The sequence below is a fragment of the Melopsittacus undulatus genome, chromosome 8 (assembly GCF_012275295.1).
Source record: "Melopsittacus undulatus isolate bMelUnd1 chromosome 8, bMelUnd1.mat.Z, whole genome shotgun sequence".
NCBI classification, from domain to species: Eukaryota; Metazoa; Chordata; class Aves; order Psittaciformes; family Psittaculidae; genus Melopsittacus; species Melopsittacus undulatus.
Window position 1 is genome coordinate 17,140,822 of NC_047534.1, and position 16,928 is coordinate 17,157,749.

Here is a 16,928-nt window from a genome sequence, read left to right on the forward strand (position 1 = left end):
CCCAGGGTTAAAGGCAGGAGCCTACATATATCCCTAAAGACCTGCACTTGGATACCGCTTCCCCACAAGCTCTCTCAAATCGCTGCCCTCTGTCACACAGCTTTGTCTCAGAGTGCAGCAATGGCAGTTGTGAGTGAATCCTCCCCCCCCTTTGGTGTTCACTTCGCAAAGTGACTCTGCTGTAGAGCACTTTGTGCTGGTCTGGCTCCGAGATCTGTATTGCCAGGGTTAGGGAAAAGGTGGCTCTACCACCACCACCTCTGTCACCTCCTCAGCCTTCACCATGGGACCATCCTAAATGTCATGGTTTAAGACCAGTCAGCCATGCAGCTCCATCTCTCACTCACCAATTCTTCCTCCCCGCCCCTGCTCCCGGAGGGATGGGGAGGAGAATTGAAAGAATGTAACTCCCACGGGTTGAGATAAGAACAGTCCAGTAACTAAGGTATAACACAAACCACTGCTGCTGCCACCAATAATAATAATGATAAGGGAAATAACAAGAGAAGAGAATACAACCGCTCACCACTCACTGACCAATACCCAGCCCACCCGAGCAGTGATCTAGTCCTTCTGGGTGACTGTCCCCAGTTCTACATCCTGGCCATGACATGCTGCGGTATGGAATAGTTTGGGTCAGGTGTCCTGTCTCTGCTTCCTCCCGGCTTCCCCTCCTCCCTGTTAGAACATGAGACTCACAAAGTTCTTGGTCAGAGTAAACATTACCAGACAGTAACTAAAACCATTGGTGTTATTAGTGCTGTTTCCAGGCTGAAAGTCAAAATACAGCACTGCACCAGATAGTAAGGAGAAAAATGACTGCTACTGCTGAACCCAGGACACTAAAGAAGATGAAATCATTTTCAGCAGCAGCTGGGTTGAAAATCCCAGAAGCAATCCCAGAAGCTTTCGAAATGAGAGGCCTGGCAGCAAATTCACCTGTCAGCTTCCAGATGTGCAGTGGTGGTGGCATGCTGTGCCACACATAGCATTCTGGCTGAAAATGCAGCTCAGTACCCCAGTGAAACCTCTGTATGAACACCTTGTGGTGGGCTCATTCATGCTTACTACCTGTTCCCAGGCATGGGACTGGGCCGTAAGCAGTAATGTTTACCCAGGTACACATCTGCTGAAAGCAATGGGGTGTAGATGTTTAGAAGACATTGGCTTTGGAATAATCTGTGTGAGAATTGGTCCCAGCTCCATTGCCCAAGCTAGCTGGTCAGGTTTCTGAGGCTCCAGTATCCAGCTAGAGAACTAAGTCCAAGCTTTCTTCCACCAGCACCTCAGTTGCCAGCTCACATGAACAGAGAAGAGGAGAAGGATTCACTGGACTGAACTGTGCTTGGAATGTTTCTCCTCCAGGTTATGTTGCCTGAGGAATTGCCTGAGGCTCAAAAGAATATTTACAGTCCAATGAATTTCAAACCTTCACCCCTGAGCCAGGATCCTTGAGGAGACCTGTGGAGAAGGACAGAACAAAAGAGGTATTTCATCAGCACTAAGAAACACACTAGTGTGAAACAAGGAATTCTGCAAGCATTGGGAGGGTGGTTGCCTACAGCATATGCATGTGCTGGCTGGATTGCTGACTCCGTCTGTGACCGTCTCTGCAGGCACCTGTAAAACTGTCCTTCCTTCCTTCAGCCAAGTACCTGCGACAGTGACTGTGAAAACCTTCTCATGCATTCTAGGTTGCCAAAGGCAAACTTCCAAAGCCAGCTCTTCTGGTCACAAAGAACAAAGTTTATTGCATTTGTAGAAACTTAATCTCTGTGTGTGCGCAAGAAGACTGAACTTAGCCAACAGGCTGAACAATTTGTGGCCAGGAAGCTGGTTCCGAGATCACGCTGCTTACCCACCCTAAGAACATCAGCACCTTCTTTTATGAGGGAGCTTTGCTAGCTGGACAGCCCAGTCCAAGGGGTGGACCTCGGGGCACAGGCAGGGTACAGGGCTGTGTGCCACCGTGTGCCTGACCATGCAGGGAGAGGAAAGAAAAGCTGGTGAGGTGAGGTGAGGAGTAGAGAGGGTTGTGAAGGCAGGAGCAGGGCTGAGACCTGAGGAGGAGAGAAGCAACAACTGAACTGATCAGCTCTGGGGCAGAAGGGAACCAAGTGAAACCCAGGGACAGAGAGAATCTCTGAGGATGCAGTAGGCACTGATACAGCTATAGTGGACATCACACAGCACGTTCTTGGGCTGTGTGCTAGGTTACACCAGCAGCCTGCCTCACCAGGGCACCTTCCTCCAAGGGATCTCTCACCTGAAGAAAGGTTCCACTTGTGGAACCTCCACCATGTCCTGAGCACTGGCTGTACCCACCACTTCACAGCAAATCCCACAGCAGAGTGGGTGACAACATTTATCCTACAAAGACTTTTCTACTGGCAGAATAGTCAGCACAACTGTGTTGGAGCAAACGGGGACAATCTTCCTCAGGCAAAGGCATGCTACAGACCCCCAGAATATGACCTCTAGTTATTTTATTGGTGCAAGCATGGTAATAATTTATTCAAAACCATGTCAGATAAAGTAACAGGGTTCCTGTTGTACGAAGAACCGAGAGTACTTGCCCAAGACCTGCATGGAGGAGAGCGAGCAGACCAGAAGTCTGAACATTTAAGGATACAAACCATGTATCCTTAAAAAAACGTGCTTAGTTAAACAAATCTTGATGCTAGCAGTTAGCAGTGAAGTGAATGAGTTGTGTAGGGATAACGTAATTAGCAATACTGGCACATGACAGATGCTAATGAAGAGAGCAATTCAAGATACAGTCAATGAGCAGCTCCCCATGACCTTACTTCAATGAGTGCTTGAGCACAGAGCTCCCCATGTGCTGGGCTGCATCCCCAGAGCGTGAGCAGCACGAGAGGGAGGGGATTGTCCCCCTCTGCTGTGCTCTGGGGAGACCCCCCCTGCAGTCCTGATCCAGCTCTGGGGCAACAGCACAAGAGGGATGTGGAGCTGTCGGAGCAGTTCACTCTACAGAGATGCCAGCCGGGGCTTGCCAGCCCCAGAGCCGCAGGAGCTCCGGGGGGCTCGGGAGCAGTGCGGGCAGCGCAGCAGGTACCTGCCGCAGTCAAACCACAGCTCGTCTGCAGCCGCGACAGAACTAACGGAGCCAGACGAGGTTAAGGGACAGGCTGGAGGCTGTGCACAGCCGAGCGCTGGGAGCCGGGAGCGAGGCCGCCCGCAGCCCTTCCGGCCGCAGCACCCGCTGCTTCTCCAGCGCCCCCCCGAGGTTTGTCTCCGCGGGGCTCCGGCACCAGAGGGACGCGGCAGAGCAGCGCTCTCGGCCCCGCCGCTCTCGCCCCCGGTGCGGTCTGTCCGCAGACCACGGGGCGGCACAAGGGGCGCTGTGAGCCCTGCGCGGCCCCCTTAAGAGCGGCGCCGCCATGATTTGCCTGGTGTTGGGCCTCTTCGCCGGCCTCTTCCACAGTGGTGCGGAACGGGACCGGACGGACCGGGAGCCCGCGGTGGCTGCCTTCACCGCTGTGACACCTCCCCTTGTCTTTGCAGGCTGCGGCGGGATCAATGAGCGCACGTTCGTGGCCATCAAACCGGACGGGGTGCAGCGGCACCTGGTCGGGGAGATCATCCGGCGGTTCGAGAGGAAGGGGCTGCAGCTGGTGGGGATGAAGCTCCTGCAGGTGAGGGGCCGGGAGCCCAGGAGCTCGGGACAAGCCCTGTTCGGCTCTGCCGGGGGCTCTGCCTGCTCGCCGGCTGCTGGGGGCATTCGGGTAATAACGGATCAGCAGGATTTTGGCATCCAGGGGCTTAAATCATTGCTGAAGAGGTGGGTGCTGAAGAGAGACTGTTCATCAGGGACTGTAGCAATAGGACAAGGGGTAATGGGCTCAACCTTAAACAGAGGAGATTCAGGTTAGATACAAAGAAGATACAAGGGCCTGTAGGGACAGGCCAAGGAGGAATGGCTTTAACCTGACAGAGGGGAGACTGAGATGAGCTCTTAGGCAGAAGTTCTTCCCTGTGAGGGTGCTGAGGTGCTGGCACAAGGTGCCCTGAGAAGCTGTGGCTGCCCCATCCCTGGCAGTGTTCAAGGCCAGGTTGGATGGGGCTTGGAGCAACCTGGTCTGGTGGAAGGTGTCCCTGCCTGTGGCAGGGGGTTGGGACTGAAGGAGTTTTAAAGCTCCCTTCTAACTGAAACCACTCTTTGATTCTATGCCAGCTGTGGGGTGAAAGCTTGTCCCTTGGGGTGTCCATGCCCCAGGACTCTCATGCATGGCTGCTGTAAGCCTCTCCTCTGACCCAGAAACTTCTTCCCTCTGTATGTCAGGCTTCAGCAAAGTGAAGCTGTTTTGCTCCTGGAAGAGCATATCTGTGCAGGAGCTTAAGTTGAACAGGCACTGTCCAGCGTTTACATGTCTTAGGTGTAACCTTGCCCAAGTCCCCACCTGCTCTGGCAGACTAAGATTTGTGCTCTTTGTGCTCAGGCCTCGGAGGAGCTGCTGAAGGAGCACTACATAGCCCACCGTGACCGACCCTTCTACAGCCGGCTGGTGAAGTACATGAGCTCTGGGCCCATTGTAGCCATGGTGAGTGCTGGCCAGGTTCTCCAGAACCAAGGAACAGAAAGTAAGTGCAATGAGTGAGCAGCACTGGGGTGTGGTATGATGGAAACAACGTGTCCTGTCTTTTCAGGAGACCTCTTGAAGTTGCACAGGACTGCAGGGATATTTTCTGTAGTAAATTTGGCCTGTGCGAACCTTGTGAAGTCCAACCAGGACACGTGCAAGGTCCCTCTCGTGGGTTGAGGCAATCCCCAGCACAAACACAGGCTGGGGGAGACTGGATGGAGCAGCACTGAGGCAAAGGACTTGGGGGTGTTGGTCAGCAAACAGCTCCCCATGACCTGGCTTCAGTGAGCGCTTAAGCCCAGAACCCCCCCATGTGCTGGGCTGCATCCCCAGAGTGTGAGCAGCACAAGAGGGAAGGGATTGTCCCCTCTGCTGTGCTCTGGGGAGAGACCCCCTGAAGTCTTGATCCAGCTCTGGGGGAACAGCACAAGAGGGATGTGGAGCTGTTGGAGAGAGTCCAGAGGAGGCCATGGAGATGCTGTGAGGGCTGGAGCAGCTCTGCTCTGGAGCCAGGCTGAGAGAGCTGGGCTTGTTCAGCCTGGACAAGAGAAGGCTCCTTAAGGGGAGACCTCAGAGCAGCTCCAGTGCCTAAAGGGGCTCCAAGAAACCTGGAGAGGGGCTTTGGACAAGGGCCTGTGGGGACAGGACAAGGGGGAATGGCTTTAACCTGACAGAGGGGAGATTGAGATGAGCTCTTAGGCAGAAGTTCTTCCCTGTGAGGGTGCTGAGGTGCTGGCACAGGGTGCCCAGAGAAGCTGTGGCTGCCCCATCCCTGGCAGTGTTCAAGGCCAGGTTGGATGGGGCTTGGAGCAACCTGGTCTGGTGGAAGGTGTCCCTGGCTGTGGCAGGGGGTAGAACTGGATGAGCTTTAAGGTTCCTTCCAACATAAACCCTTCTGGAATTCTGTGATAAACTAAATCCACAGAAAATTATGATTTTCCAAAACCAATGTTTGAAGACTTTCCAGGGACCCTTTTCTGTCTCTCACCCAGGTGTATCTGATATGGAATGTAGAGGACTGATGCTATGACCAGTTAAAGCTGATTCTTGTTTTGGTGTCATGTAGGTCTGGCAGGGCCTGGATGTGGTCAAGACCGTTCGCACGATGATTGGGGAGACTAACCCAGCTGATTCCAAGCCTGGCACCATCCGAGGAGACTTCTGCCTTGAAGTCAGCAAGTGAGAGCTTTGCCTTTTTGATCCCTCAGTATTCCATGACATCCTCTCCAGGCTTTCCTGAGCCATGCGAGTCCGCATCTGCAGAGCAGAGCTGCTCCCTTCTGGGCTCAGAGCAGAGCTGTCTTCCTTGACAGTGTGCAGAGCAGCCCTCACAGGATGAACTGAGCTCTGCTTCTTGGGGCTTGCTTTCCAGAGCCTGGGTTTGTGCTTCTCCTGCCTCCTCAGGCCTTCTCTTTGGAAAGCAGGTGGGATTTGCTTGTCTTTCCCTCAGCATCTGAGGCTGTAACAAAAACTAGGCTGGAGCTCTACCCGTGCTGGGGCTGTTCGCGGGTGAGGATCCACAAGTAGTGACCAGGGGTGGCTACAGCCTGGCTTCTGGTAGACAGAGCTTGTATCAAATCCTCCCGGCTTAGGTGTCCATTCTGTGGTGTCTGATACCAAACCTTCTTCAACAGGGGGAAACCTGGAATGGGGGAAGTCTGGAGGCAATACTTGAATTCCTGACATAAATCCGAAGCAATCTCCAAATCAACAGCCATGGGCAGCTCTTCCTTTAGCAAACAAATGGCTTCTCATCGTATGCAGACACATCCATGGCCTAAGCCACATTCAGCATAATCATAGCCAGACGCTGAGCTGGAGGGAGAAGGGCTCTGTGGTGAGAAGGAATGTTGTAGGATGTAACTGGATCAATCAGTTTAATCAAATCTCTTAGGGTGAAACTACTCCAAACTGCAGCTTCCCTCTCTCACCTTTCTATGCTTAGTGCTGGCTGATTCCTTTTGTCTTCCCACCAGGAATGTGATCCATGGCAGTGACTCAGTTGAGAGCGCCAGGCAGGAGATCTCCCTGTGGTTCCAGCCGGAGGAGCTGACCTGCTGGCAGGACACAGCTGAGCACTGGATCTATGAGTGAGAAGTACACGCCAAGGAGTTGCATCTTCCTGACTGGGCATGGAGTGTTCCCATCCCTGTGACCTCAGCTGCTTGAGCTGGTTGTGGATCCTGCTGTGGGAGTTGTGCTGTGTGTGGCTGGAGGGGTCCTGGGAGCTGGTCGCTGGATGAAAGCTCTGGTTCAGCTCCCTGCAAGAGTAGTTGTGTCTTTTTTTTCTCTCCTCTCTCTGCTATAGTATGTAGTTGGTATTGTGGCTGTTTGCTGCAGCGTCTTAAATCCCAAATAACTCAAGGTGATTCACTGAAGTGAAAAGTGGAGCCATTCTGGTGGATTCTCTGATCTGCCTGGTGCAGAGCATGTGCTCCTGCTGGGAGCTCTGGTCACTACAAGGTGATGTGTTTGGTGTAATTGTATCTACAGTTCTATGAGGCTTTTCACCCAAGGCTTTTAAAGAACTGGGCTGCTGTGGGATAAGGGGGCAATGCCCCCTGGGGTAAGAACTCATTCCAGGGCAAGCATTAAAGCACAGGACAAAATACTCAGTCTCCCTTGGTGGGAGTTCTGTGTGCCAGGGTTAGCACTAGTTCACCTGGTTTCAGCTGGAATTAGCGAGTCTCTGGAAGGAAGAATCACCAGATGCTGTTAAACACAGTTTGTGAGTGCTGGAGCAGCTCCTTCTGGTCCACTCTGGTGGGCCTCACTCCTGGCTGCATGGCACTGGTCTTGTCCCTCCATGGCACCCACCAGGCATGAGTGAAGCAGCAGCACTGTGCACAGCACAGTACTCGGGGAGTGACAGGGAGGTGGGGAAGGGTTTGTACAGCTGGGGCTCAGGAAGGACCAGCACTGTTCAGTCCTCTCCTTTGTGCAGTGCAGGCTGTGTAGCACCGAGCATGGGGGATCCTGAGGTCTCTCAGGGTGGAGTTTTCCTGTGGAAGGGTTTGTGGAGACCCCATTTGTAATCGGTTGGAGAACACCTTGACCCTGCTGTGAGTCTCCTGGAACACCTCACTGCTCCCGTCTGTGTCCCAGCTCCAGCACAGCCTTGCATGTTATGTGGCATCCTGCTATGGAACAGGGCCAGGCTGGCCTGTACGAGGAAGGCCATGTTCTGCCTGTGCCCTACAAGCCCATCTGTGCCTCTCCAGCTCTGTATCTGCTGAACGAGCACAGTTCCCTGCGGGCAGAGTGCGCTCAGCCCAGCTCCCTGCTCCGGGCGGCCCCAGGGTGGTGGTGCCGGCAGTGACTCGGCGGCAGGCACTGAAGGGGCTGAGGGCTCTGCTGCCCCCAGGCCTCCCGCAGCCCCCGGCCCCGGCCCCGGGTTGCCTCAGGTGCGAGGGAGGCTCATGGCCGCGGATTGGCCCGCGCTTGTGACGTGGGCGTGGCCGGCAGCTATCGGCTTCAGCGCGAGCGCAGCGCCCTCCGGCGGCGGTTGGCGGCAGTGAGAGCGTGAGCGGCAGCGGTACCCTCAGCCCCCGCGGTACCGGCTTCTTCCCTTTCTCTTTTCCTTCTTTTTTCCTTTCCTTCTTTTTTTTTCTTTCCTTTTTTTTTTCCCTTTCCTTCTTTTTTCCCTTCTTTTTTTCCTTTCCTTCTTTTTTTGCTTTCCTTCTTCTTTTCCTTTCCTTCTTTTTTCCTTTCCTTTTTTTCCTTTCCTTCTTTTTTCCTTTCCTTTTCTTTTTCCCCTTCCCTTTCGGGCCGGGGGAGCAGTAGGGATGCCCCTTGCAGAGCCGGGGGTGTCCGGGAGAGCTGCGGCCGGAGCGGGGCCCGGGGCCGTGCTGCCGGCGGGGTCCGGCGGTTCCTCCCGCAGCCGTTCGGAACGGCGCGGGGCGCAGCCGGAACCCCCGAGCGGGCAGCGCGGCGGGAGCGCCTGGGCCAGCGCTGACTCTGTCTTTACCGCTTGCAGCGAGAGCAGCGCCCGGCGCTTCTCGGGAGAACTTCAGCACTATCAGACTTTTCCCACCCCGACGTGCTCCGTTATCCGCAGCCGGCCCGTGACATTGTCCCGATGCGGCCATGGCCAAGCGCCGCAGGATCGAGCTCACCACCCTGGACACCGCACCGAGCAGCAGCTTCAGGCTGAGCGGGAGGGATGGCCAGGACCAGGCGCAGGGCTCCCTCCCTGCCGGGGCAACCGTGCGCATCAGTGTGCCGCTCTTCCAGTCCGATGACCAGCGGTATCCCGAGTTCTACTACCCGGATCTGGTGGAGACCTGTCAACAGGGAGGAGAAGTCGATCCTTGGGGAGACAAGGTGAGTGTACTCTGCTGCTGGAGTGAGTTTGGAAGCCGGGAGATGCATCACTAAGGTTTTCTTGGGTTTTTCCTCTCTTTTTATTGTCTCCCTTTCCATTACAAATATTTAAACGTTAATATCATATTTTATATCAATTAGTAGCTGTTCTTATCTCAACCTATAGGTTTTCCTTATTTTCCTCAATTCTCCTCCCCATCCCATCAGGAGGTCCCAGGCAGGGACCGAGTGTCTGCCTGGTACTTAGCTGCCAACTGAGCTTAAACCACAACAGCATCCACAGGAGGAATACTTCTCCAGGACGTGGCTGTTTCTTTTTGGGGCCCCTGCTCTGCTGCATGTGAATATTTCCACCTTAGTGCTTGGCATCTCCTTCCAGCTGGCCAACGTGGTGCTGTGAGGAACTGCCTGACAATGCTGTTTGCCTGTTGAAAGGCATTTCTCAGGATACAACAACATGCAAACATTTGTAGCCACTTTAACTGTATTATAGGTGTTCTTCTCTGGAAGGAAAAGTTGACTACTCCGCTCATTTCTGCTGTTGCTCTTAAGAACTGTTTAGCAGTTGATTGATGGTTCTTGCTGCTTGGCTTTGTATTGTCTGTTGAGAGTCAGCAGAAGGAGAGACAAGTACAGAATAGTCTGAGAGAGCACTCATAACCTAGAGTCACTCCCAGAACACTGTACTGAAGGTTGATGTTTCAGAGGTTCCACCTGGATGCTCTGGTTGTGATGGGTTTAATGCATAGGGTTGTGGTGGCAGCGTGACAGGATTGATTCTCCTGCTTTTGTCTCCCATTTCTATAAAAGAAAGACCTGCCTGATCCGTTTAACATCAAAGAAAAGGAAAGGCAAGAAGTGAAGGATCTGGGGAGGAAGTTTGTGGAAAAAAAATATGCATGTTTTTGTTCTTTATCTTATGTTACTCCTCAGAATGGGCAGTGCTGCTCAGATCTTAGGCAGTTAATGCTGGTCTAGTTCTGCTGTTTATCAGAGCACAAAAGATCTTGTTCCTTTTCCTGTGCTGGAGACAGTGTCAGTGTCCTGTGCCGGGGCTCTCTCGTGGGAACTGGAAAACAGGCTGAACACTGTCAATCTGTTCTTGTTTAGGGTGGCAAGAGATGCAGGAAGGACTGGTTTCAGGACTTGATTGACATGGGATATGGATATGATGAATTTGACTCCATCGATAACTCTGAAGCAGTGAGGCTGGGAGCATTGGGAGGGTGGTTAAATGTGCTGCTGGGTCTGAGCTGGCACCTGGGGGGAACCTGTGCAGCATGTGAGCCAGGAGTGTGCCAGGGCTGGGAACAGGAGATGCTGGGGGAAGCTCCCAGCAGGAGAACACTGGTTACCAGGTGTGTGCACAGCCTGTCTGTTCTTGGGGAGCACAAATCCCACTCCGTTCTCCAAGCAGCTCAGCCTCAGAATGAAGTAACAAAGCTTAACAGCACCAACAGAGTGCTCTCTCTCGTTTCCAGTACAATGAGTTTGTTCCAGCTTCTCTTGATACAAAGTATCAAAGGGCTTTATATCAACATGGGAATACTGGAATTTCAGCAAGTGTCTGAATCTGAAGATGACTACGTGAAAGAGAAGTGTCCCCAGGTCAGCAAAGCAGCTTTCTCAGTTGGTTCTCTGTTATGGCTCACAGGGTTTGCTGCACAAATGGCATGTTGACATTCAAGTAGGGAGACCTGGACTGGTGTGGACATCATCCCTATTGGGATGGTGAACACTTGAAATCTTATTCTGTTCTTGTATTGTATAGTAAAAGGCCAGATATCTGGTGTGGATGGGTTTTGGTTCCCAGAGTAGAGGTGACAGCAGCCCCCATCACCCTGAAAGTCACTTGGCATTATCACAGAACCAGTAGGATTGGAAGGGACCTCTGGAGGTCATCCAGTCCAACGCCCTGCCAAGGCAGGGCCACCAGGAGCAGGTTACACAGGAACATGTCCAGGTGAGTTTGGAATGTCTCTGGAGGGGGAGGACACCACATCCCTCTCTGGGCAGCAGGTTCCAGTGCTCTGCTACCCACAGTGGAAAGAAGTTCTTCCTCATGTTGAGGTGAAACTTGTGTTTTAGTTTATGGTCATTGCACCTCTTCTTGTCACTGGGCACCACTGAAAAGGGTCTGGCACCGTCTTCCTGGCACCTGCCTTTGGGATACTGATCTGCATTGATGAGATCCCCTCTCAGTCTGCTCTTCTCTGGACTAAACATGCCCAGCTCCAGCAATATCTGCTTGTAAGAGGGATTCTCTGGACCCGTGAACATCCTTGTGGTCCTGATGATACAGTTGCCAAAATATCTTGTGAGGGTTCTTCTCTTGCATCTGCTGGAGAGAGCACTGATTGTGTGATGCTGAAGCAAGGTGGCTAAAAGGGGAAATAGCATGAACCTTTGGCATCCCTTCCCCTTTCCCAGTGGGATTATTGCTTGTGGAAAAGGTAGATGCGCTGAGCAGTGTTGAAGATCATAGTCCTAGCACACACAGTGACCGTGTGGGGTTTGGGTTCATGTATCCAGTGGGGAAGGAGTTGGTCTCCTGTTCCTGGGCTCTGGGGGTGCAGGGAGCATTGTAGAAGACACTTAATCATGACTTGGTTTAAACCCTCACTAGAAGTGGATGTGGGAAGATGGAGGGAAACAAATGAAGAAGAAAGATGAATCTTGCAACAAGGTAAAGAAATCCATTTCCCAAAGCTGGGTAAGGAAGGGAGGGAGTGCTCCCTGCTGGATCCTTTGCTTCAGGGTCACAGTGTCATTTGTCACACTGCAGTGGTACCTGTTGCAGTGCAGGTGGCCTGAGTATGAGCAGTGGAACCACCAGCCTGTAATACCCCATTGTTTCACAGTAGGTGACAAGAGGCAGCTGGATCAGGGAGGGAGCAGAGCTCCACAGCAATGGTGTGTGAGCACAAGGGCCACCACTGGAGCAGTGGTGGTGTGTCCCGGAGCTGTGTTGAGGTGGTGATGGTTGGCATAGGGATTGGAGAGCCTGAGGAGCAAGAGATGGAATTTGCTCTCCTGGTTTCAGTCAGCAGAAAGCTTCCAGTTGCTGTCTTGCTCACTCTGTTGCCTCAGTTCTTCTGCATTACTTGCATTTCCCAGCCTTCCTTGCTGCAATAATGCACATAGCTAAATAAGAATATGGGTTGGCGGTGATGGTTCAAGCTCCATCCCACTGCTCAACTACCTTGCAGTGAGAAGGTACTTGTACATTAAGGTGGGTCTCGTGCTGTGGGAGCCCTGTCCCTGCTGTGAGTGAGTGATTGCACTGGTAATGAACCTATAGCATCACTGGTGCATGAGTCTTTCTGCTTCCCCCACTTTCAGATTGCACAGCCGAAAAGGGCTTTCCATTTGGATCCTCAGGGTAGGCACCATGGATAGAGAGATGATTGCTCTGTGGAGGGCAGCTACACTCTATACCTTAAAAAGAAAGCCATGGCTCAAATCAATCATGAAGTTGAGTTGAGAGTCAGAGAAGTGTGTGACCAATAATGTTGTGTGTCCTCAAGGCACAGTTTCCAGTACATGGGAACAGTTTTCTCTGCTCCAGCAGAATCTGCTTTAGTGAAATTCCATTTAACATCCCCCAACTTGTTATTGTTCCACGGGCAATGGATATGAAGTCTGAGAGGAGTGTGCATTCAGACAAATGCGTACAGAGAGCAGAGAGGATTCCAGAAAAAGAACCGAAACCTTAACTTTGAAGTTGGGAAGTGAACATCTGATGCTACTAAAGAGAGACCTAACTGAATGAAGATGCTTTGTGTCATTTAGGGCATCTGGTACCAGGGGAAGTGTTGGGAATTCAGTCTGATCTTTAGCTCTCAGTATGACCTTAGAATCATAGGACAATAGAATATCTGAAGTTAGAAAGGCCCTGTAAGGAACATCAAGTCCAACTCCCTGCTCCTTGCCAGACAACCGACAACTAAACCCTGTGTCTAAGAGCATCATGCAGATGCTGCTTGACCTCTGCCGGGCTTGGTGCCATAAGAACTGCTCTGGGTAGCTTGTTCCAGTGAGCAACCACCCCTTGGTGGAGAACCTTTTCCTAATGCCCAGTCTGCACCCTTGGCCTCCTACCAGGGGAACAAGCAGAGGGACCTTAAGAGCATCTTAAGAGGCAGTAGAATGTTTTTCTTGGTGTAACTGGTCAAGGGGCTGAGCCTTCCCAGGAGATTGGTGACTATGGCTGAAGTGAGCTGGGATGAAGGTCTCCTCCTCTCTGCCCCTTCATCTTGTATTCAGTTCCCTTTCCTCCTCCCTACTTTACAGTTTTATGGCATTAAATGCCAGGAAGGAGGAGACGAAGAAACAGCATGCTGAAGCTGCTGATGAACAGGGAGATGTTTTAGAAGTTTTAGAAGAAAAATGTTTGGAAGAAAAAAGATGAAGAGCAGAAAATGGCAATTTTATTGTGCATCACTTGGGTTTATTGATGCTTTCCCCCTTTTGGTTTTATATTCTCTCCCTTTGTTATTTCCCTTATTATTATTTATATATCATCATTATATCATTAGTAGTAGTATTCACAGAATCACAGAAACCCAACGGTTGGAAGGGACCTTGAAAGATCATCTAGTCCAACCCCCCTGCAAGAGCAGAGTAACCTAGAGTACATCACACAGGAACTTGTCCAGGTGGGCCTTGAATATCTCCAACGTAGGAGACTCCACAGCCTCCCTGGGCAACCTGTTCCAGTGCTCTGTCATTCTTACAGTAAAGTTCTTCCTGATTCTATTGTACTTTAGTTACTAAACTTTTCTTATCGCAACCCATGGGGTTTATACTCTTCCATTCTCCTCCCCATCACATCAGGGGTGAGCGAACAGCTGCTGGTGCTGAGGCTGGGTTAATTGACTGGGTTAAACAACCACAAACTCCTTTTGGCATCACTGTGTGGCCAAAGGGTTGAGCTAATGCCAGGTCTGACCAGATGTGTCCAACCAAATTCGTTGCAGCGGGTTCAGTCTCTGCTCAGTGTCTGATTTGCTCTTGGAGTTGTTGCTCTGAGTCCAAGAGTTGTGTTAGGTCCCACCTTACACACAGTGTGTGTTCCTGCAGGGACATTTCTCCTCCACGAGGCCTGGGCTGAGGTTCTTCTTCTGCTGTTTACTAATGGCTTGTGATATGATAGAATTGCTGGTGTGATGCTACTCTGGGCTACGTACTCAGCATTGCGTCACCTCTGTGCTTTGGGCTCAGAGGATCAATCTCTGGAGAAGACATTCCACCCTTTCCTCTCCCACCAGGCTATTTACAGCAGCATCAGAGAATTGTAGTACCTTTTGAGTACCTTTGAGTCTTTTGAGTACCTTTGAAAAAACCTACTCCTTTTGATGGGAACCAGCATGTTGCTGCACATGGCTCAGGTCTTGTTTGAGGTTAAACATTTCTTAGAACAGCACCAGGAGATGTTCCTGAGCTGGACAGTTGTGAGTGCAGGTGTGTGGAGAGTGTGAGCAAGGACCTGACCAGAGGCACCTCCAGAGCTTTGGAACTTTACCCCTGGACAAGTGCAGAATCCAGAATAACCAGTACAACACTGGGAAAAGTCTGCTGTGTCTTGGTAATTCCAGAGAGGTCAAACCACAGCAACAAGCTGGGGTAAGCCCTGCCACTGACCTGCTCAGCAGCAGCCAGTGCCCTCGAGGGGGAGAGAAGTTCTGGACATGATGCCAAAGCACAGGCACTGCAGCTACTCCAAACACAGCTACATAAAATAAGCTGCTTCAACCCCAGCTACAAGCACTGTAGCTACTCCAACCGGTGTGTACCTCAATAGGATTTGATTTGAGGTGAGAGTAATCAGTGAGTTGAGCTGTGTAATGCCATAGAACATTGGATATTGTTGCTTTACAGTGGCTACACAACCCCTCACTGCACTGGATACCTTGTGGTACCATCTGCACTGCTCCAGATTTGGGGATCTGAACCTGACTCTCTTTGGATCCCCACATTCATGAAAAATGGACTTTGCTAGAACTGGACAAGCACAGGAGGGGTAGGATCAGGATGAGCTTCAGCATTCAACAACTCATTCCAACACCACATACCATCATCCCCCCTGCCCAAGAGACTGGTGTGACAGATGGAGCCCCCCCCAGGGGACCGAGATCTCTCTGTGTATATATCTGTATCTCTGTCAAAAGACAGAAAAAGTGCTGGTGGCAAGTGTGAGGTCTGGTGTGATGCGACTGGGATGGAGTAAGGGGTGGATGCTCTCCTGGTTGGGCTGGGATAGTTGATTTTCTTCCTGGCCACTGTCCCACTGCTATGCTTTGCTTTAGGCTGACACTAAAGCCGATCCAGCTCCTTAGCTGCTGCAGCAGCACTGCAGCATCAGCTGCAACTGATTAGCTGATATATGAGCTGAATGGGAAAGAGTTCATGGAAAACACCACCACGTAACTGTGGATGCATTTGGAATTGTCCAATATAATATTGCTCTGGCTTTAGCTGCATCTAAGCTCAACTGTGGCTACCATCATAAGAGAGGGTGACGAGGGCACCTCAGCCACTGAAGTTCCAAAGTGATCTGAGACAATGTGGTTGAATTGGAAAGAGAATTCCAATGCTGGTAACACCAAGTGAATTTGACTTATAAAACACGGACAGGAAAATCACAGCTTGTGTCCTGACAACCCGTGATGCTTCAGTATATACCACAGACCCAACAATTCCCCTAGGATTAAATCAAACTCTGTTCATGACAGCAGAAAGTATGAGTCCAACAACATGGAGATAAAAGGCAAACTGTTGATGTTGGTGTGCTCTCAGCATTAGTCTCAGACTAAAACCAAAGCGCTGCACCAGCAACTAGGGAGAGAATTAACTCTGTCCTAGCTGAAACCAGGCTAGGAAACACCACGGGTTTATTTGTAACAGTAACATCATTAAGGCCCAAGACATTTGTCCTGACACTGACCAAAGTGTTCATCATTTTGCAATGATGAGATCCCTGGCACTGAACTTTTACATATTGGAACTGGGATTCCATGTTTATGGATGACACTGATGCAGAAATACCCAAGCACTCACATACCTGGAGATGGGACTTTACTAAAATCACAGGATGAGACTTTAATTTTTCAAGTCCTGTTCCATCTTTCCAACTGCTCTAATCTCATGCTACACCCCATCAGGATTCTGGTAACCCATTGGAATGAATCTCACGTTGGTGAAGAACCTGTTGCAATGTGATGACCTGAATCAGCTGCTGAAGCAAGTTCAAACTAATGGACACAAGGCTGGTTACAGTGTACCACGATGTAGAAAGGACACACTATGTCCTAGAAAGAGTGAAAAAGGACAGAGAACATCAGTGGTGGGAGACCCTGTTCAGATGGTCACCAACAGCAACTGCGACTTTAAATCCAGTGTTACATCTTAGCTTAATTTAACTACTTTCTGCTAGCTTAATTTAACTACTTTCTGCTACAGTGGGGTTGTTGCTAAAGGTTCTGCTATACATTAGCACATGGAGATGAGCTGGACAAGTGACATGACTGCAAAATCCTCCTCACGTGTTTAATGTTGCTTAATCTCCTCTAACAAAATCTTAACAATTGAATAAACAGGCCAAAAACATCCCTCAAATTGTAACTGGAACCCAGCACTGTTCATAGCACAGAGGCAAGAGGCCACCATACCACCATGCTGTGAGAAAGGTGGAGTGACTTCAGTCACAGGGCAGGCTGTGGTGGTTCATACCTCCCTCCCCTCTCCTGGACACCTCTGCTTCCCCAGGGAATCCTGCTAGGCCCCAGCCTTTGCACAGTACAAGGAGTTGGGTGCTGGGTGCTCCCTGGCCCTGTCAGGAGCTCTAATTGCCTAACACAGGCAGCAAGGACCACATAGCTATCAGGAAGGTCAGATACTCTGTTAACTATCAGGAGGTCTTTTAGGATAGTCAGTCATTCCCTGACAAAGAACAGACGCCAGGAGGATAATTTACTGACTAAAGCTAACCCTCTTAAAGCA

The 16,928-nt window shown here is 51.1% G+C and overlaps 1 protein-coding gene across 3 annotated transcripts; it reads left to right on the top strand.

Annotated features, from left to right (window-relative positions):
- Positions 1-2,086: 2,086 nt before the first annotated feature.
- NME3 (NME/NM23 nucleoside diphosphate kinase 3) lies at positions 2,087-6,979 on the top strand. Of its 3 annotated transcripts, none has more exons than XM_031050222.2 (5): positions 2,087-3,072; positions 3,526-3,656; positions 4,461-4,562; positions 5,671-5,783; positions 6,581-6,979. In XM_031050222.2, the coding sequence occupies exons 1-5, from the start codon at positions 2,997-2,999 to the stop codon at positions 6,696-6,698; spliced, it is 540 nt and encodes a 179-aa protein (XP_030906082.1). In that variant the 5' UTR covers positions 2,087-2,996; the 3' UTR covers positions 6,699-6,979. The 3 variants fall into 3 exon arrangements, with proteins under 3 accessions (XP_030906082.1, XP_030906084.1, XP_030906083.1); XM_031050224.2 differs by lacking the exon at positions 2,087-3,072 and adding an exon at positions 3,231-3,247; XM_031050223.2 differs by lacking the exon at positions 2,087-3,072 and adding an exon at positions 3,266-3,447.
- The last annotated feature ends 9,949 nt before the right edge of the window (positions 6,980-16,928 follow it).